This window comes from Callospermophilus lateralis, chromosome 6 (assembly GCF_048772815.1).
Source record: "Callospermophilus lateralis isolate mCalLat2 chromosome 6, mCalLat2.hap1, whole genome shotgun sequence".
In the NCBI taxonomy this organism is placed as follows: domain Eukaryota; kingdom Metazoa; phylum Chordata; class Mammalia; order Rodentia; family Sciuridae; genus Callospermophilus; species Callospermophilus lateralis.
Window position 1 is genome coordinate 15,041,128 of NC_135310.1, and position 21,142 is coordinate 15,062,269.

General features: G+C 37.9%; 1 protein-coding gene across 8 annotated transcripts in view; it reads left to right on the top strand.

Annotated features, from left to right (window-relative positions):
• Window positions 1–21,142, top strand: part of Syne1 (spectrin repeat containing nuclear envelope protein 1) — a 421,786-nt gene that overhangs the window by 321,437 nt on the left and 79,207 nt on the right. For all 8 annotated transcript variants that reach the window (XM_076858120.2, XM_076858112.2, XM_076858113.2 and 5 more), the window contains 12 exons: window positions 1,216–1,335; window positions 3,640–3,840; window positions 6,295–6,468; window positions 9,072–9,203; window positions 10,210–10,406; window positions 11,077–11,209; window positions 11,766–11,948; window positions 13,303–13,452; window positions 13,962–14,138; window positions 14,568–14,723; window positions 18,791–18,946; window positions 20,765–20,935. In XM_076858120.2, coding sequence (XP_076714235.2) covers window positions 1,216–1,335; window positions 3,640–3,840; window positions 6,295–6,468; window positions 9,072–9,203; window positions 10,210–10,406; window positions 11,077–11,209; window positions 11,766–11,948; window positions 13,303–13,452; window positions 13,962–14,138; window positions 14,568–14,723; window positions 18,791–18,946; window positions 20,765–20,935 — 1,950 coding nt within the window. The remainder of the gene's footprint in view (window positions 1–1,215; window positions 1,336–3,639; window positions 3,841–6,294; window positions 6,469–9,071; window positions 9,204–10,209; window positions 10,407–11,076; window positions 11,210–11,765; window positions 11,949–13,302; window positions 13,453–13,961; window positions 14,139–14,567; window positions 14,724–18,790; window positions 18,947–20,764; window positions 20,936–21,142) is intronic.

Below are 21,142 nucleotides of genomic sequence, written 5' to 3' on the forward strand. Positions count from 1 at the left end.
AAGCACTTAAGCTCACTATTTTACCTTCTCCCAGAAAATGAACTGTCAGTCTTTCACCAGGGACGGGAAGGGGCAGTGTGGAGGGAGGAGGGGACCTGGGGATTTAATTGCTCTTCATGTAGCTTCTTACCAGCCCTCTTTCTTAGCACCCTTCTCCTTGACTCAGAGTTCCTGAGATTCCCATGGTTCTAAATTTGATGGTGTGGATCTTCTGAATTTAGTGGTGTGGATCTGCTGTTAGATTAGGATTAAGCTCCCACACTTTCTAAGTCATCTTTCATGTGCTCTTCCCAATTTCAGCTTCCAGGATTTTGTTGGAATTATCTTTGTCCTTGTTCCCTTGCCCTTGTGGATTTATGGGGGTAACACTCCAAAAACTAGCAACCATAATGTTTGGTGTGATTGCAATGAAATTTTAGAAAAGAAAAGTTACTGGACACACCACACATGCTTCATCTGCCATCTGGAGTTCAGGTTCTTTTCAGCCTTCAAGGACAACTGATATTGCACTTCTTCCAAGAGCCTACTTAGCCCAGGCTTTGCTGGTCTGTTATGTCTCTTCTCCAGACTCCTTTAGTGGAGAAGGGTTGCACCATAAAGTTTAGCACTTAATTGTGTTCTGCCTTGTTTGTTTTCCTCTGGCTTCCTTCAGCTTCTTGAGGTCCAAGATGAGATCTTGTGCTTTTTCTACAAAAGACAAAGCTCTGCAATGGCAGCCACTTTGCTAGTTGTTGCTTGGTTTATTTTCCATTTTACAACCATGAGAGAGCCTCCTCACCATGCTGTCAGATATCTCCTGTTGCCTCCCTGCGTCTCTCTCCGAAGGTGCTTCCTGCTGCATTTCAGGAAACAAGACATGATACCCTAGAAAATGTTATGCAAATACTTTTGCCAACATATTCTACATCTTGCTTCCTGTTTAGGAGTTTCTGTTCACCCAGCCCTTCTCCCAATCCTCTACCCCACATCCTTCCTACCTCCTTATCTCTAAGAAGGTAGGGCTGTACTGTAATACAGGGGTTTCTTCTCTTTTTAATATAATATATGACCATGCTTTTTATGTTTTGTTGATGTGACTTATTTTTTGTTTGTTTTTGTTTGTTTGTAAAGGGAAGAAGAACAAATAGAGCCACAATAATCAGACTTTGTGCAGGAGTTGGGGCAGGGGTGGAATTGTCCTTAGGAGTTTAATGAAATGACATAAATCTTACCTAGGCAATACAACAGGCTGAAGAGGGACTAAAGGAACTGGATGCAGGAATCACTGAATTAAAAAGGCGTGGTGACAAATTGCAGATGGAACAGGCTTCCCTGCAAGAACTCTCCAAGCTCCAGGTACAGTCTTCAGTGGATTCTATGTAGGTGCAGTGGTGCATTCTAACTCAGGGTTGATAAAATATTATTCTATTTCCTTGGCTTTCTTTTTTTTTTAGGTTTTTTATTTAGTTGTAGGTGGACACAATACCTTTATTTTATTTTTATGTGGTGCTGAGGATTGAACCCAGTGCCTTCCACATTCAGGGTGAGTACTCTATTGCTGAGCTACAACCCCAGCTTCTTTCCTTGGCTTTCTTTATAAAACCCCAAATTTAGGTCTCAACCTTTCTTCCATGCAAGTCTTAGAAACTTTTCTTAAGCTTTTGCCATATTTAGTGCAATAAAATGAATTACATTCACATACTTCTAAGATTCACATTTTTTCTGATATTTTCATTATTATTCTGGTGCTAAAAATATTATGATCTAGTTCAATAGTAACATATTATCTTTGACTCTAAAAGATAAAATTATGACCACTCCTATTTAGATAAGTTGAAATGGGAATAGCACTATATTTCATTAACTCCCCAAGTATTGAAGTAATATTTTTTAAAAAGAGGTTTTTTAATATTCAAAAACTGTAGCTTATTTTTCTATACATGCAGAATAGAGACATTGTTTCAATTCTAGAACAACAGCAAAAGAGAAAAATTGAAAAAGTAGAAAGTGGTTGAAATCTAAATAGACTTCCTGGCATCCTTAGGAACAGAGAATAACCTTTGGAGATAATTTGCTTTTCTAGATCAGACAAAAGCAAAAGTCTGATATCAGGGTGGAAAGACAATTGTAAGATACTTGACCAGTGAAATTTAGTATCTGACAATGTAGTTATGTTATATTAAGAAAGAATTGTGCACAGGCACGTACAGTCAGAGTCAGTCTCTCTCTCTCTCTCTCTCTCTCTCTCTCTCTCTCTCTCTCACAACTACACACACATAAATACACACACATACACACACACAAACACACACACACACACACACACACACACACACGGTTTTCTCTGCATGCCTATTGCAAAACAATTGAGGATTATAGTATGAGTCAAGTCTAAGGTCACAAGTTCCTTCTTTGGAGAACATGAAATAGCTCTTAGAAGCAAAAAGCCATTTCCATTTTAACTGCCTCATTCCTTTATCTAGCATTGCACAGTGTCATAATCCCAAAGCCTTGCCTTGCACTTTTTAGATGGTTTCCCACCAGAGCTTCAGTGTCAGGTGTAAGAGTCCAACATCACAGCTGCAAATTGGCATTAAGGCTGAACTTTTCCAGGCTGAACCTTCTGGCTGCTCATCCTTGAGATGATGCACTGAGCAGGTCCATGTGCCTCCAGTAAATTTTCTGTTTGGCACATCATCCTCTCCTGGAATGTCTTCCCAGATTAAATGGTTATTTACTCACCACATTTGGCGAAAACATGGCCCTTTTAAGTCTTCAAGTCTTTCTGCTCACATCAAACTCCTCTGTCTTTCTAGCTCTTTATTTCAAAGACAATCCCAAATCTGATATCGTTTAGCAGACAAAAATGTTAAGGATACTGTATTCAATTATTCTAAAATTATATAAATGCTGAGAACATTGTAAAAATTAAAACTGTATTTTCTATGACACCCCCTCAGCCACATAGACACTTTTTCACCATTTTCAGCTCACATCTCATTGCAGACTGTTGGCTTTCCTGAGAATAGAGTTGTCAAATCTGTCTCCTGCGCCATCTCTAGGAAACTCTTTTTTATGTCCTTTGGAATCTTAAAATATTGAGCTTATTTTTTTATAGGCATACTTTTTTTTTAGATTTTTAGCTTTTTTCCCCCTTATATCTTTATTTTCAAGTCCATCTAAATTGTATTCTGGTATATAGCACCTGGTAAGGCTCTGATTTTACTTTTCTCCAAAATAGTTGTTTCCACATTATTGCATATTTTATCCTTTGCTCCACTGACTCCATCCTTAAATTCTCAAGAATGTAGTTTTTTTTCTTCAATTCCTCTTTTATGCTTTATTGCCTGTCAATAGAAAACAAAATTAAATTAAAACAAAAACTAAACAGAATACTGAGCAAAATTAATGGGCGAACTTGTATGAAGCCATTGTAGAGCCACAGATCTGTAAACCACATATTGTAGGCATGGGAACAGAAGTCAAGAGCTTGCAGTTTTAAAAAGAAGTCTTCCAAGAGAAGCTCATAAGAAAGATAGGCAGGTGATCTACACGCAGGGGAGACCTGTCGGTCATAGCAGAAGGAGATTCCTTGGTTGGGTAGTGGACCTGGCAAGTAGCACACACTGGAGAGTGATTGTCACCATCTCTGTGTCTTAGGACATGTATGATGAGCTGATGATGACCATTGGCTCTCGGAAGAGTGGTCTGAACCAAAATCTTGCTCTCAAGAGCCAGTATGAAAGGGCCTTGCAAGATCTGGCTGACCTGCTAGAAACCGGACAAGAGAAGATGGCAGGGGACCAGAAAATCACTGTGTCTTCCAAAGAGGAAATCCAACAACTGCTCCACAAACATAAGGTAAGAGAAAGAGGGAAAGAAAATGTGATTGTGATAACATTCTCAAGTCCTGATATATATTTAGTAACCTACTCTCCTAAGTCTTTTATAAGTTTCTATTTACATAATTTATTCTTTATAATGATCACTAAAAATGTATCTTAAACCCACTATCATTTAATAACACAGAGAAATTATGGTGTTTCTATGATTTTGTAAATTAAATTAACTTAATTATATATTTCTATAATTCTATTAAATTGAAAAAAACTACAAGTAGTTTTGCTTCTCGGTTACACACTAGGATTTAAAGGCTTTCTTCTTACATTAACCATAACCAAGGAGAAACTCAAGGACTCCCTTCAGAGGATCCCAGCTTCATTTTTAACTCTACTTTTTCCTGTGTGTCTCTTGTGGTCATTTGTTCATCTAGCCCTGGGGCTGTCTCTGCCCTCTCTTGCCCTGGCCTAGGACTCCCAGCTCTGCTCTGGGAATGCAGAGCTGCCCGCTCAGGCCTGGGTTGGGGTTTATGTCCTCTACATGCGTCATTCAGTTCTGCCTTTAAACACATGCTTCTTCAGTTGCTGTGAACCTTGGAGATTTTCCTGGGGACACTGAGTCCAATTACTTCATAATCAAACTTGGTAAGCCTGAGATTTCACCATCTGTGTGGGCCAAACTCAGGTTGGACAATAGTGCTTAGTGAAAGAAGACCTGTTGAACATACACACCACAACTAACACTTGCATTCCTTAGCAATGACCATGGAAAGTTTCCAAGTCCAGAAACCTAGCTTCCCAGGCCACAGGAATTCCCTGTAAGGAAACAAACAAGCAAATAAATCCCTGTGGGTTGTAGGTGGTTAACATATTCTACCATTATGTAGCTCTCTGGTGGTTTACACTGGTAGATGTTTGGAACTGGGGGAAGGGAATTGGGATTTCTTACTATTTTTTTTCCCAGAGGTTTTTATCCAAAGTTTTATGATTTATTAAGGCTTTATCATTTGGCTTTGAAAACATTGCTTTAAAGTTCACAGCTGGTTTTTCTCAAATCTGACCATAGCCATAAAAAATCATTCTGAGTTATTCCAGAAGGAAAGCTAGGATCAATGAATAAAAATAACAGAGAAATAAAGCTCAGTAGAAGACAAACTCTGAAAGGAGTAGGCTGTCCCTGAGCAGAAGCCTCCATGGTCATGAGAAGTCCAGCCAAGGCTGTCGGGGTGGGATGGGGGTTAGGGATAGGGGGGTAGGGAGGGCGGGGAGCTTGTGGGAGGAATCTCAGCTCTCTGCGCATCTTGGGCTAAATAACCTCCAAGATCTCTTCCAACTTTAAGATTCTTTGATAAAATAAATGTCAGTTAAAAATAAAGATTCTAGCTTCCACTAACAAGCCCATGTTCTGAGGAAGAGTTCTACAGTGTTGGAAGGGAGCATAGATATAGCGGTTGATATGAATTCTACTCCAGCTCTGCTGTGACTAGCTGGGCATCCATGAGTGAGCTACCTGGGGGGGCAGAGTAGCTCGCTGTTCTCCTCTGTACATGGAAACAAAGCTACCCATCTCAGAGAGCCATGGGTTTAGCATGAGGATGACATGGGTCAGGTAAAGAGTTAGTGGAGCAAGCAGTAAACACACAATTAATGGTATATGTTCTTATCAACTTTCATTCAACATCCAACATCCATTCTCAACATTCCAGTTCTATAATTCTGTCCATGGTGCTGGGTATAGAAAATAGAATAAGGCCTATCTTCATCTTCCAGAATCTACTACACATGACAAGTAGTATTTCAAAGATGTTCATAATGTCACACAAGGCCTTCAATACTGTGGAGGTAAAATATGAAGAAAATTTTTAAATATTTATTGAATTTAATCTTAACATCAAACTATGTTTGGAAGCAAAAAATAAGTACAGCAAATAGTCTGGAAGTTCAGAAAGTAGGGCTCAGACTCAGTCATGGACGGAGAGTCATTAACTGTGTTATGTGAGAACATCTTGAGAAGAACAGTTAAACAGGGGCTGGAGATAGGGTGTGAGGGACTGGAGATAGGTACGGCCAAAGAATCCAGCAGGCCACCGGTGTGGTGGGGTTAGTGAGAGACAGTGTCAGGGAAGTAAGGAAGGCCAGAGTGCAAGGGGTGAGGTATTAGAGGGCAGAGGAGTTTTTGTTTAGCAGCTGATCATCTATGAAGAGTTTGGTTTGGAAGCCATTTGTAGCTACTACACAGTAGTATACAGGATGCACTTAGATGGGGAGAAGAGGCCAGGCAGGAGACCAGAACCCCTGTCTGGTCAGGAAGCCTCTTTAGGAAGTGATGAGTACCTGGGCCAAGAATGAGGTGAGAACAGGTGGAATGGTACCACCCAGCTATTAAATGAGCCCCATCAGTTTTCATGTTTGGAGCAATGTTTATCTGGAAGTAGTTGAATGAATTGCTGACCTCTTTCTACCTGCAAAATTGCAGGAGTACTTTCAGGGCCTGGAATCTCACATGATCTTGACAGAAACACTCTTCAGAAAGATCATCAGCTTTGCAGTCCCAAAAGAAACCCAGTTCCACACAGAGCTGATGGCTCAGGCATCCGCTGTGCTGAAGGGGGCTCACAAGAGAGGCGTGGAGCTGGAGTACATTCTAGAGGTGAGACTGTGGCCAATGCAGCACCTTCCCCGCTGCAGGGCAGACCTTCAGGGAGAGATGAAGTTTATCTCCTGTAACCTTGGAGCTGGCTGGGCCATCTGGTCCAGTATTGTGTTTTTTATGGCTACGTGATGCCCTGTTCCTCTTGTATTTCCTATTTACATGTGGGTATGTGCTGTACCATGTTGTAAGTCAGCTGGATGAATACTGACCTCAGACTGCATGAAGAGATTTAGGGGTTTAATATTCAAACGGAAAGCCTCATTAAAAGCATGAAAAAAAATGTGAAAATATACCTCTGGCTCTGTCCCCAGTGCAATTGCTTTTGTGATAAGACCTGTCACTAGGATCCAGAAGCCAGAGCTCAGCCACCTGGGTCCATTTTTTCTGCTCCAAACGCAGAAAATCAAGGATTCATTTAGTAGCAGCCAAAGAAATCAGAAAATCTGGGTTCAGATCAGAGAAGCCATTTGTAGTATTCTTAGTTGTAGGTCTGAATATGCTGTCCTGCTAATCACAAAAGGATACTATGAAATTTCATTTCTGCATTAACTTGGTCACCCTCATTCATCACCAATAAATGAATCAAGTATTTGTTCATTCAGCCTTTATCAAGCTGCTACCAGATTTCCAGGCACTAGGGACACTGCCTTCAGTGAGCTCATGGTCTAATGAGGCAACAGGCAAGCAATGGCCAAACATAGTACAAAATGGAAAGTTGTACAGAGAAGGAAGCACACTCCATGCTATAGATAGAAGAGGGATCTCAATTGTAACCAGCATTCAGACTTAGAACAGGGATTGGTCCGTGGGCCAAATATGATGTACTGCCTGTTTTTGTAAAATTTTATTGGAACATATAAAAAGTTTTCTCTGGTTATACTTTATCTGTGGCTGTCTTCACACCACTAGGACAGATGTGAGTAGTTGCAATAGGTACTGCACAGTCTCCAAAAGCTAACATGTTTACTCTCTGGCCTTATATAGAAAAAACTTTTAAAGCATTGCTCTAGAGTCACACAGATGTGCACCACAGGTGTGTGAACTTGAATACCAACAGGTACTCAGTAGAGTCTAACTGACCAGCCATAGAACCCTGTATACTTTGAGAAATTATTGGTGTCATGGTCCCTTTCTTTTTTCCATTAACGAGATCAATTGCCCCAAGAAGTTCCAGCTTCCTCATTCTTCTTTCCTGTGAGAGCTGGAGGGATTATAAATCTCTCTCTCCCCTTTCTTCTCTTCCTCACCCATTCCCCTAGCCTTTTGTGGATTATCTACATCTCTTGTTTACATTTTTTCTAAATCTTGCCTTCTTCACTGGGCCAGCATCATCATAGCTAGCTAACTCCAAAAATTGCAAACATGGATTTCCCCAAAGTGCTAAAATTTTGGAAAGAAATTTATCAAATTTTTCAAAGTTAACATTTGAAATCTTGTATAACAGTCACAGTTAGTGCTCTGTCAGTCTCCGAACTAGGCATTTCACATTTATAAGAATGCATCCAAATTTGACACAACCCTCTAAGATATATCATGAACCACTATTTTAGGAGTGAGCCTGGGAGCAGTGTCTTGCCAAGACACAAGTTTTCACTGGGAGCACAGTCAGCTGTCACACCATTTCTGCCTGGCTTCACTGACTGAAAAGAGTGTTTTCAATGAAACTGACCAGACTGTGCCATTTAACCACAGCATCCCCTGCTCACACCAAGACTCCCCCACCCTGCTCAACTCAAACTTATTCCTCCACAGCCCAAGAACTCTGTATGCACTGAAATTTATTCTTTGTATTTTTTAAAATTTATTTTTATTGTGGATTGCCTATCTCCCTTCTCTAGGATGTAGGTTTCAGAAAGACATGAATTTTGAGTTTTTTAATTCACTACTAGAACTGGAAATTGTTCAGTTTTGGAAAAAGTATGAATCTTTATTGTTATGCTCTGTTGCCACTCCAGAAGCACATCAGAGTGGAAATGCACATCGAAAAACTGCTGATCCACACTATAAATTGTGAGAAAACACTTCAACTGACATTTATTTTAGAAGTCTTTTCCAGCTTCAAATAATAAAAAAGTCTGAATTTAGGAATAAGTCATTTGATATTTTTCTTTAACAGATCATCTACAGTGGATATTCATATTTTTAAATGTCTGCATTTTAAGTATTATTGACAAATCTATTATGCTTAGTTCACTCAGTTCATGAAAAGCAAACATGCCTATCCTTAGGCTTAACTCCTTCCTGGGGTAAAGCATGAAACGAGGCACACCAGACACCAGTAACACTACATGCATTGGCTCCATTTATAATTAATACCAGCGATGGAGAAGGTAGTGATCCCCATTTTAATATTCTGATGAAAGTTCAGAGATTTAGTATCATTCATGGTGATCGAGGTAATAGTTGCAGTCACCAGTATCCATTTACAATACTTTTGAGGGCCACCATCTGATTACTGGCTTCAAAGCCATCTTTTGCTGCCCAAAGCAAACCCTACGTAGCCTGAAAGAGAATCTGTCAAGCATTTATTTTGTGCACAAGGAGGAATAATGTTCCCTAAGGAAGGTTCTTCTGCTCATAGACTGATGTTGCGTTTCTAGACATGGTCTCATCTGGATGAGGACCGCCAAGCACTCAGCAGGCAGCTGGAGGTGGTGGAAAACAGCATCCCGAGCGTGGGCCTGGTGGAGGAGAGCGAGGACAGGCTCATGGAACGCACAAGCCTCTACCAGGTTGGGTCCCCATGGCACAGGTGGCCATGTTTCCTTTAGAATCTTCCCAGTCATTTTAGCAGAATCTAAACAAACTTGTGATCAAATAATTATACTTTTCTTTTACATTATTGATATTGTTTTTAAAAGGTACTTTTGTCTGTGTTACTTATAGTAGAATATTTTTAAAAGTCTTTTTGGCTGGGCACAGTGGTGTAACCTGTAATCCTAGTGTCTCAGAAAGCTGAAGCAGGAGGATCTCAAGTTTGAGATCAGCCTGGGCAGTTTATTAAGACACTGTCTCAACATAAAAAAAAAAAAGGTTGGGGTTGTAGCCCAGTGGTAGAGCATCCTTGGGTTGAAAATAAAGGGGGTGAGGAGTGGGGCATGGTGGCACATGCCTATAATCCCAGACTCCAGAGATTAAGGCAGGAGGATTACAAGTTTGTAGGCAGCCTCAGCAACATAGCAAGACCCTGTCTCAAAATAAAAAATTTTAAAGGGCTTGAGATGTAGCTCAGTAGTAGAGTACCCCTCTACTTATTGAGATCCAATCCCCTCACATACACACAAAAAAAGTTATGATTTGGGGTCTGAGGGTGCAGATAAATTGTAGAACATTTAGATTTGCAGAGGCCATAGGTTCTACCCCCAGCATTAAAAAATACTTCCTTCTTTCTTTCTTTCTTTCTCTCTTTCCTTCTCTCTTTCTTTCTCTCTTTTTAAATGAGAATTTACTTTGAAAATTTGGCAGGCATTTCACCAGAATTTTGTGTAGTTTTTATCAGTGTCATACTATTCTTGAATTAATTGTGACAATTTTAAATGCACCTAAAATTAATTTTAAAAACGAAAAGAACATTTTTAGTTGTCATATTGATGAAACTTTCAAGTTTTCAATGTTAATTGGGTGCATATAGTTTATATTTGAATAACAGATAATGGGAATGTTATGGACTCCAGAGAAATTCTAATTTTCAAAAAATATAGTATCCAAACTTTTAACCAAATATTGCCATTATTTTAGCACTTAAAATCCAGCCTTAATGAATACCAGCCCAAATTATATCAAGTATTAGATGATGGAAAACGACTTCTGATATCTATCAGCTGCTCAGATCTAGAAAGCCAACTAAATCAACTTGGAGAGCGCTGGCTCAATAATACCAACAAAGTGTCTAAAGAACTTCACAGATTGGAAACAATTTTGAAACACTGGACCAGGTAACAGGATATCTATTTTGCATATTTGGGGATCAGAGCTGCAGTGTATTAATAAGAGTGCTTGACTTGGAAAAAATACAAAAGTTTGGAAAATTGCATAGTTTGGAAAGTAATAACAAACAGAAAGCCCCAGTTGGACTCTTTTGTAATTGTATAAACACATAATTCAAAGTGAGCAGGGAGGCAAGTGCTTGGTGCAGCTTACCTCCAAGCTGTTGTCCTCCTTTGATTGTAACCTGGGTGTTCATAATAATGCCTTAGGAGAGAGAGAAGAGAAAATGTTGATTAAGCAAGTGAGCTTCTCAGGGTAAAGGAAGGTACACAGGGAAGGGAGATGGCCAACTGTTACATAATGAAATACTTTCTAGCTTTATTTCAAAGAACTTTATATACCCATCACCTCATATTTCTAAGAAGCAACAATGTGAAGGAAGTTGTTTTCTTTTCTTTTTCTTTCTTTTTCTGCTTAGGGATGGGAGGTTGAAATGCAGAGAGACAGACCTGATCAAGACATAACATTAAGAGAAAAGAATTTCAGAGCATCAACCTAGTGCACTTTTGTTCTAAATCTATCAGGTCTCTTGTTTTCAAACTGCATTGACAAATATCATGAGTAAGTAGAAGATGAGAGTTGAACGCTTACTTAACAGACTCATTAATATATTCCCAGGTATCAAAGTGAATCTGCAGATCTGATTCGCTGGTTACAATCTGCAAAAGACAGGCTAGCATTTTGGACTGAACAGTCTGTGACAGTCCCTCAAGAGCTGGAAATGGTCCGTGATCATCTGAATGCTTTCCTGGTAAGTTTGAGAGCCTAAGGCATTGATTTGATTTTGGTTTTCAGGCCAATAGGTCAGGCCTGACCCATACCCAGAACAAAGGAAATCAGCTGTCACTTGGTATCCTTAAAAAACTAGCTATAGGGGCTGGGGTTGTGTTCAGTGGTAGAGCGCTCGCCTCTTATGTGCAAGGCCCTGAGTTCGATCCTGAGCACCACATACAAATAATAAATAAATAAATAGATAAATAAATAATAAAGTTATTGTGTCCAACTACAACTACAAAAATTAAATATTAAAAATAAATTAAGCTGTAGAGAATTTATCAATGTTAAATATACGTGTTCAGTACTTACCAAACTAATGAGACTCATCTCTATTTATACTCAGCATTCTTTTTTTGCAAATAGTTCCAAGTAGCAATTCACTTCATTTGCAGACAAACATATGCTTTTTTGCTTCCTTCTAGAAGGTTCTATATAACACTTCCCTCAAGATGTAGGAATAAATTGTTTTGTGTACTGAAATGACAGACCTAACTATTTAAACCTAATTTGAACTTTGTCACTTCTTTTAGGAGTTTTCTAAAGAAGTGGATGCCAAATCTTCCCTGAAATCATCTGTCCTAAGCACAGGAAATCAGCTCCTTCGATTAAAGAAGGTGGACACAGCTGCCCTTCGTACTGAGCTGTCTCACATTGATGGCCAGTGGACTGAACTGCTGACCAATATTCCAGCTATACAAGAGAAGCTGCACCAGGTAGGGAAACAAAGATTGGTTTATTTAGTAATAATTTATGTAAGTCATAGTAAGTGGAGAACTACATTAATCTGTTTGGGCTCATAAATTTAAACCACCTGTGTCTTTCAACTTGTCTTTTCTCTCTCCCAGTGCATTACATTTTAAAAATTATTCTACAAATCCCCACTGAGATAATGTTTCTCCCCAAAACTTCTTTAATGTGTGTGTGTGTGTGTGTGTGTGTGTGTGTGTGTGTGTGTGTTAGAATCTTTGTCTTTATTTAAACTCTGCTTTCTTTTGGATACAATGAGGGCAGCTACATTAAATGAGTAGTTATGAAGTTGTATAACATAATCTGGTAAAAGGTCTACTAGCCTACATACAAGAACACAACTGGCACTTGATAAATGTCAGTACAGTCAAACATCCTTTAATGACAGTGATGTGTCCTGAGAAATGTGTCCTTGGGACATCTATCATTGTACAAATATCATAGAATGTATTTACACAAAACAAGATGACTGCGATGTCTTGAGGTGACCCAGTCTATGGTACAGTCTCATCCCATATGGGGTCTGTTATGGGGAATAAGATTTGGTCCATGACTGCTCCCTTCTTATCTGCAAGTGCATCAAACACCCCTGAAATCTCAAAACACTTTATCTTTTCCCCTTTGACCTTCACCATTGTTCATTGAATGTGTTCAGTGTATATGCCCTAGTTCTCCCAAATCAGCATTTCTCCATTCCTGGAAGGTAGGACAATCCCATGTTCATTTCCACCACACAGAAGTTGATCTATGAATATTTCAAAGTAGTTACCTTTGTTCTTTCAAAGCAATATAAGTGTATGCATAAAAATGTGGTACATTAAGTAAAATTCAGAATTCAAAGTATATTTGAAAGACTCAGAAAATTGGCTATGCTCTTTGGAATAAATACTAGCGTGCCAAAAAATCTAGAAAATGATAGCTTGTAGTGTGGTGTTTTTCTTCCTTCTTTTAACATTCCTGAGTCATAATACACAGAGATTTTACAAGATAATTAATAAAATACATCTGTTAAATGTTTTGTTGTTACACATTTTTAAAACTCATAAAACTAGCTATAAAATAAGAACAATATTTTCTTCTTGCTGGTGTTTTGATTAATTAGTTAATATTTACACAATGTTTATAGTATTAGATGTCAAGTGCACATAAAATGACTAGTATTGTTCAATGCTTGCCTGATGTTTCAAGCTTTTAAGATCTAAAAATGACATGACAAGTGTTATTTCGATTGGTACGTGGGTAAGAACTAATGTTCTCTATGTTAGCAAAAACTGGGTTGGATTTTAATCCTTGGACTTGTTCTCTCTCTGACATGGACAGCTTCAAATGGACAAGCTGCCTTCCCGCCATGCCATTTCTGAAGTCATGGGTTGGATTTCTCTGATGGAGAGTGTTATCCGAAAGGATGAAGAGGATATAAAAAATGCCATAGGTTACAAAGCAATTTATGAATATCTTCAAAAATATAAAGTAATTAACATTTTTTGTTTTCAACTTTTACATATTTATACCATTTTATTTGAAAGAACTCCAAAACTCAAATCATAAAAGTAGATCTTGGAATGTATATTTTATACATAGTGGCCTGATAGGCATGCAAAAACAAGAAAATTGCATCCCTAGCAATTGGCACAGAAAGGTTGCCCAGTGTTAGGAATAACTTTTTGTAATTTTTTTATTTGAAAAAATCTTAAATATCATAAAATAAATATAATTGAGAAATATTTTTATAGGAAGGTTATGTAATTTACCAAATTCTATATCTTCTGCTTAAATATGTATATCTGTGTGTATGTTTGAATAACATATACAAGTATGTAATTCAACTTCTGAAAATAATGGATCAATATTTTATACATTCCGTCACTTGTGCAAAGTGATAATATCAATATTACTGTCAGTTAAGGCTTTCCTCCTTCCCATATGATAAGACATTTTAATATGTACAACCTTGTTTTCCTATTTCTTCCCTTTTTTAGGGTTTTAAGATAGACATAAACTGTAAACAGTTGACGGTTGATTTTGTGAACCAGTCTGTACTACAAATCAGCAGTCAGGATGTGGAGAGCAAGCGCAGTGACAAGACTGATTTTGCTGAGCAGCTGGGAGCAATGAATAAAAGCTGGCAAATCCTGCAAGGTCTGGTAACTGAGAAGGTACGCCAGGTGGCCTGTGGCTGCCACATTTCTACAAAGCTCCAGAGACAGGCTCACTGTCAGGAAAATTCATCTCACAAGTAGTAAGGCTGCCCGGGGCCCAAGCTCCTCGGGACCATGGCAGTGAACCCGGCCTAGCTCTCACCTGCCTTTGGCCCTCTTATCTGCTCTTGGTACATTTTATGTGTTCTTTAAAGATGCATCTAAATTCCCCTTGCCATTACTTCAAGCTGATTTTAGTTCTCTCTAACTGACCAATAATGCACATTGATTTGCACTTAATAAAATTAATGTTTTAAAATACAAGTACAATGGGGTGGTATTTTAAGAATTCTTAAGGTGCAGGAAATTGGTGGCCAGGCTAATTAGCTGTCTCACAATTTGATTTCAACATAAAATCACAAGTTTCCTTTCACTGTGTTTGTTCAGATCCAGCTATTGGAAGGCTTGTTGGAATCTTGGTCAGAATATGAAAATAATGTGCAGTGTCTAAAAACTTGGTTCGAAACCCAGGAAAAGAAACTGAAACAGCAACATCAGATTGGAGATCAGGCTTCCGTTCAGAACACACTGAAAGATTGTCAGGTAAGTGGTCTGATTCTCATGCACCGTTTCATAACTTCACAGCATATGCCAAAGGAGTTTACAAGGTCTGAAATTACAAGTTAAATACTTTTAAAATTTATTTAACTAATCTGGTAACAGATTTCTCTGATGATAGGAGCTGATAAGAGTTTATTGGGCTTTTGTCACCTGTTTAAAAAATTTGAAATTAAGAAACTATTCAAATATAGTCATGAATAGAGAAAAATCAGTGAATTCCATTTACTGGGATTTAGTCATTAGCAAGATTTCAGGCACATTTGCCTGGATTATTTCTTTTTTCATCAAGATGTCATAGTCCTCCCCCCCAGATATCATGTCATTTTAATCCTCTATACTATAATACACATCTCTGAAATATATATATTTTCTTATGCAACCATAATATCACCACAAAATTTTTACAATAACTCCTTGATGTTATTTCATATTCAACCCTTTAATCATATTCCCTTAATTGCCATTAAAATATCTTTTTTATTCAAAGAATACAATATCTTTATGGCACATTTGCTTGTTGGAGTTCTTAAGTCTCCATTATTATTATTATTATTATTATTATTATTATTAATACCATTCACTTGTTACAGAAACTGTAGACTAGCCCATGTTCAGGACTGGTCTGAGCATTTCCTAAAGGTATCATTTAACTTGACTTCTCACCTCTGTATTTCCTGCAATTGGAACTCTGCTCCAGAGGCCTGATTGCACTTCTGTCTCTCTTTCAAGGCACATGCTTGACAGAAGACCCTTTTTTTCCCTGTTTGTCGCCTAGGAAAGCTCACAGAATCTACTTCTCTGTTTTTGATGAGGATGGAGGATGGAGTTGTCCTGTTCCAAATGTTTTCCTATAACTAACATTTCCTCGGGGATTCTTATGTATACAACAATTAGAATAAATAATAATTTTTTTAAAAAGTCTATGTACCTAACATTATCATTGCTAATAAAGAGTCCAAATCAAACAAACAAAAAAAAAAACAAAAGAAATGTGTTCAGATTACCTAGAGTTGTTCTTTTACAGTGTTCCCTATAAACCATGAAAAACTCAACCATGAAAAACTCCTTCCCCAAATCTGTTTCTCTAATTTAGATTTAGAAAAGAAAGGACTTTGGTAATTATTTTCCTTCTCAGTAATGTGTTTTCTGTTTGGGACACTTGTAATGAGAGCACTTATATTTAAGCATTCAGTCAGAGCCTCGGGATTCAAAGAAGGAAGACCATGTGCTCCCCAGCTAATGGGCTGTAAGTTTGAAGGTGCATAAAGATGACAAGGAACCTCCAAAAGGAAAATACTTTTAAATGATCATTTTTTAAAATGCCTCACATCTGAAGATGGGAATGTGGAAGACTGGAGATCAGAACTGTGCAGCACTTCCAGTTCCCTAGGGCCAGTCATACCTTCTAATTTAAGGCTATGAATTCAAAAACCTATAAATAATTCAGAATTTTGAAAATTTTATTTTTAAAGATGGAAGGTCAGGCCTTTGGTTGAGTTTCTTACCTTTTTTCCCCCCTTTCTCTTTAATGTGCTTTTTTCTGCCATTTTCTATTTAGTTTCTTTTTCTATGTGTGTACCTTCTGTTCAACAGAGAGACACACTGCTATCTGGAAAATCTTGCTCAAGCTTGTCCAGGTTTTACTCCTTTTAGGACCAAAGTTTTTGTCTTCCAGAGGGTCAGTTCAGGCAATGTCAGGAGAGAAAGTTTACATTGGGGTTTTAAAAGCTCTATACCAATGCCAGTTTGTGATTTAAAATGAAAAGTCATCTCTTTGAAACCAAAAAAAAACAGAAAGAAAGTAGCCCACACAGTTATTTTGGGACATTATACATAAATCACAATAGCGTAACTGGAAGTTTCTATTTGGCGATGCTACAAACCTTGATAAAATTTATTGTCATTTTTGAGAAATTGTGCCTTTGGACTAAAGTGTGAAATTCAAGCCAGCGTACTTAAATCAGTGGCTGGATTCAAACTCTATTTTGCTTTAAAAATCTTGAATATTTTTCCAGTCTTTTAGAAGTGATTTATTAATTTAATGTAACATAAAAACTGATATTTATGATTTAATCCAAGCTGAGAATGATTTATTAGAACAAAAAATGTTAGGTTTGGTCTTTCTGATTAGCTTCATTGATCAGAAACAGAACTATCTTTTAATTATTAATTAAAGGAAGGGAAAACACACCTTTATTTTATTAAAAATATATATATTTCTGTTTTCCTCCTCGGTTTTGCTCTTATGCCAATGTACATGAGCAGGGCATTTTTGAGATGTACTGCTTAATACCATTTACTGAAAAGCATTAACACCTGTGGATAAATGGAGATAAACTTAATATCTAATGAGTGAATTAAATATATAAGAATTATATATTACTAAATATAGCTTAGGAGTCTTATGTGTGGTTAATTATTTCTTAAAGAAATAGAAAAGATTTTCAAACGTAAAGGCAATTATATTTTCTATACTGCATAAAAGACCTGTAATCTCAGTGGTCACAAGTTTTGCAGTTGCCAAAGCTGTCATGATATTGACAGAATTATAAAGTAGACATGATAGGACAGTATGAAAAACAAAAATGCTCTCTCTAAGCTGCTAAATGCGTGAATTTCTAATTCATACACCAAATAAAAATTGTTTCATGCTAAAAAATAAATAAATTTACAATAGAAAAAAAAATAGTTTACACTGAAGTGTGGCAGATTGCCAAATGGCTGAATACATTATCTTGCAATTGGCTAGTTTTTGATAGCTTAAAAGATGTTTAATATACATTTATCTAATTTTATGCCTTTAGAAAAGTAAGCAGAAAATGTATTATTATCCCTATTTTCCAAATGAAGTGGAAACAGTTGAAAAAAGTTGAATCACAACAGAAACAAAAAAAGGCAATAATAATAAGAGGCACAAAATTTGTAATTAATAATAAATGGTACTCATTAATACCTTATCCACAGCTACCCATTCCCAATATCTGGGTCATGAGAAGAGGTGAAAATCTTTATTACTTAATTGTGACATTATCCAAACTTAAAGTATTTGGAGATTTTTCTCCTTTCTACCATACAGGGCCTTCAAATCTATTTTTTACTCCTGAAGATAGGAATGTAAGCATGTGCCTGTCTTATCCTATCACCCTCACCTGGAGTTTGCACCCTGTGCAGTTTTAGGTTCAGTAAACACCTCCAGCAGGGGCTGGGAGTCAGGAGGCTGAAAGGTTTGGGTTCTGCTTGCCGCTCCCACTTTTATCAGCTCTGTGACCTGAGGGACATCGGATCACTTCACCTTGCATTTATTTGTCCTAAAAGTGCTCATGACAGTCTCTGTCTGCTTCACTGAGCTCGAGTCTTCAAATGACATTAAAATGTAAGTTAGGACTCTGATATATGGTTACAATGAGCTTCAGAGCTCTTCCTCATTTTATTTTTCTCTCTTCAACGTTTCATTGTAAGAGTAGAAAATGCACGTCCTAAAGAAAATGAAAGTCTATAACTTTCAGAATTACACAAAATCAGAGTATTTTAGAGAGAAAGGATAACAGAAAAATTTTCCCAGTCTTCTGAGTTCCCAATGGTAGAAACTGAGGCCCAATGGAAATTTCCCACTTACCCAAAATGATACAGCTTAATAGCAGAAATGAGTCTAAGTCTCAGACACCACACTCTTGCATTTTTTCCTATGAGCTGGACTCATATATGAATAGCAGCGTCTATGAATTTAAGAAGATAAATCATATTACCAATTCCAACATGTATTTTTCCCTGAAACTTTGTGAAATAATGGCATGATACCATTTATTCATCTAGTAGGTAATCAGATTTTTACATTTTTAGGTTATGCTGATATCCCCTAGACAAAAAGACTATTTTTTCACATTTAAGTGTAGGAAGAAGTATTGCTGTGGAGACCCTCTTTTGGCAATGATAATCTTTTTGGATGTGTAACAGGTTTTTAGTACTTAAAATTGTAATGGCTCAATTTCTGTGCACCCCAGAGTTTCATAATAGAACAATTTAAAATGACTATTTTTTAAACCCTTCAGGATCTAGAAGATTTGATTAAAGCAAAAGAAAAAGAAGTAGAGAAAATTGAGCAGAATGGACTTACTTTGATTCAGAACAAAAAAGAAGAAGTCTCTGGCACTGTCATGAGCACCCTGCGGGAGCTCAACCAAGCCTGGGCAAATCTGGACCACATGGTAATACTACTTGAACAAGACTGTGTTCGCCAGCTCTTGTCCTAACTCTGTGTTTTGGGTTTCTTAAAGTAATCGAGTAAATAATTATTGAATCTATCATCTCTTTGTACTATTAAGCCCATTTCATTAACCTCCTTTAAAAAACAAGAGGCTAGTTTCTGTGGTTTCCCATAGTAACCATTATTATAAACATTTTCCATCCGTTGTCATAGCTATCAAAGCCATCTAGTGTCTATCCCCAGCCTTAATCTCTCTCCTGAACTCAAGACAGAGACAGAGGTAGACATCCAATCAGTATATAATTCTCCTCTTGCATGATCAAGGGACATCTCAAACTTCCATGCTCAAACTTCTAATCACCCCCCACAAACCGACTCATTCTGCCATCTTGGTTATTGACAATTCTGCCCTTCTGGTTGCCTGGGCAGAAGACCTCAGAGTCATTCTTCACATCTCTTTCTCTCATCACCAATACCTAGTTCATCAGAAAAGCTTGTCAGCTGTGCTTGCAGAACACATTAGAATCCAAACCCTATCCCCACCGCTGCAGCTAGCAAACAGGTCTAACTTACTGTCATCTCTTGATTATTTTTAGTGGCCTCCTAAACAGTCTCCATGGCAGAGGTGCTGATTAACAAGGCAGTCAGATTGTACCATTCTTCTGTCCAACTCTCATAGTAGCTTCTTATCTTGTTCAGAATGAGACCAAAGCCTCCCTGGTAATGATCTGGCCTTACACTCTCTCTGCTGCTGCTTGCACGCGCGCATCTCTCTCTCTCTCTCTCTCTCTCTCTCTCTCTCTCTCTCTCTCTCTCTCTCTCCTCATTTCTTGCCTGATATCCTGGAGGATCTTTTGCTTCTGCTACACTGACCTCCCTATACCCTTGAATTCAGCAGGCATGTCCCCCACTCAAGAACTTTGCTCTTGCTGTTCCTTCTGCCTGAAACACCTTTGCCCAGGTATCGCATGGTTCTTTCCCTGTCCTCAAAGCCTTTGCTCAGGTTTCCATCTCATGGAGGGCTTTCCTGACCACCTGTTTTAAATGAAAGCCTTCTTCTCCTTACCTTTCACCCCCGACTCTGATCTGCTTTGCTTTTACTCATCTAATATATAGATTTCTAGCATTCCATGTCATTCCCTTGTGTGTTTACAGTTCTTTCTCCAAGATATAAGCTCAGTGAAGACATTTGACAAATATGTGTTAGATGAAGTGTAGAATCCTCCAGTAGTAAGAAAAAGTGCATCAACAAACAGTAGTCCTTGCGGTATGAGCCCCAGTGCCCTTCAGCATGTACTTTGTTCAGATAGTTACTATCCACACAGTACAGAGATGGGATCTGAGCTACAGAGGTTAAGGGACAGAGACTGATGGCAAAGGACTCCTGCAGCCCATGCACCCTGCCCAGACTCCCTTTCTCCTCTAGCGTTTCCTCATCTTCAGCCTGACTTGAAATGTATTTTATTGTAAAAATTTTATATATCACAGAAATGTCTAGAGATAATCTATCAGCTAAGTACAAATTAAGTAGCTCTTTCATGGAAATATTGCCTCATGGAAAACAAACACAAGACAAAGAAGAAGAAATAGGCTATTTAAAAACCCTCATGGCGCTCCTTTCTTATTGTGGGTGCCTTGTGACTTCCTGAGGACAGGCCTGAGTCTGTAGCTGTGGGCCTTTCCTTTTCTCTGAGGCAGCACTTTCTTAACAATGCCTGAAACCTGGCCAAAATTTTTAGATGTTTTCCATCAAGTGGGACATATATGCCATCATTTTTACTATTATTTAATGATAACAAATGCTCTTCTTTTTCCTAAGGTCGGGCAGTTAAAGATACTGTTGAAGTCAGTTCTTGACCAATGGAGCAATCACAAAATGGCCTTTGACGAGATAAACAGTTACCTCATGGAAGCCAGATATTCTCTGTCCCGATTCCGCCTCCTGACGGGCTCCTTAGAAGCCGTGCGAGTGCAGGTGGACAACCTTCAGGTAAGGAATGAATACAAAGCATCCATACATTCTTCTCAATTTGAGAAAAATGGAAAAATCAGAAAATGGCAACATCACTGGAAATATTGCCATATCTTTACATTTAATGTTTTGAAAAATCTTTAAAATTAATTTTAGCCCATTTCTTGTGACTTAATCAAATTTGCTCTTGGATACCAAATTCTGGATTAGCTGGTATTTAATCAA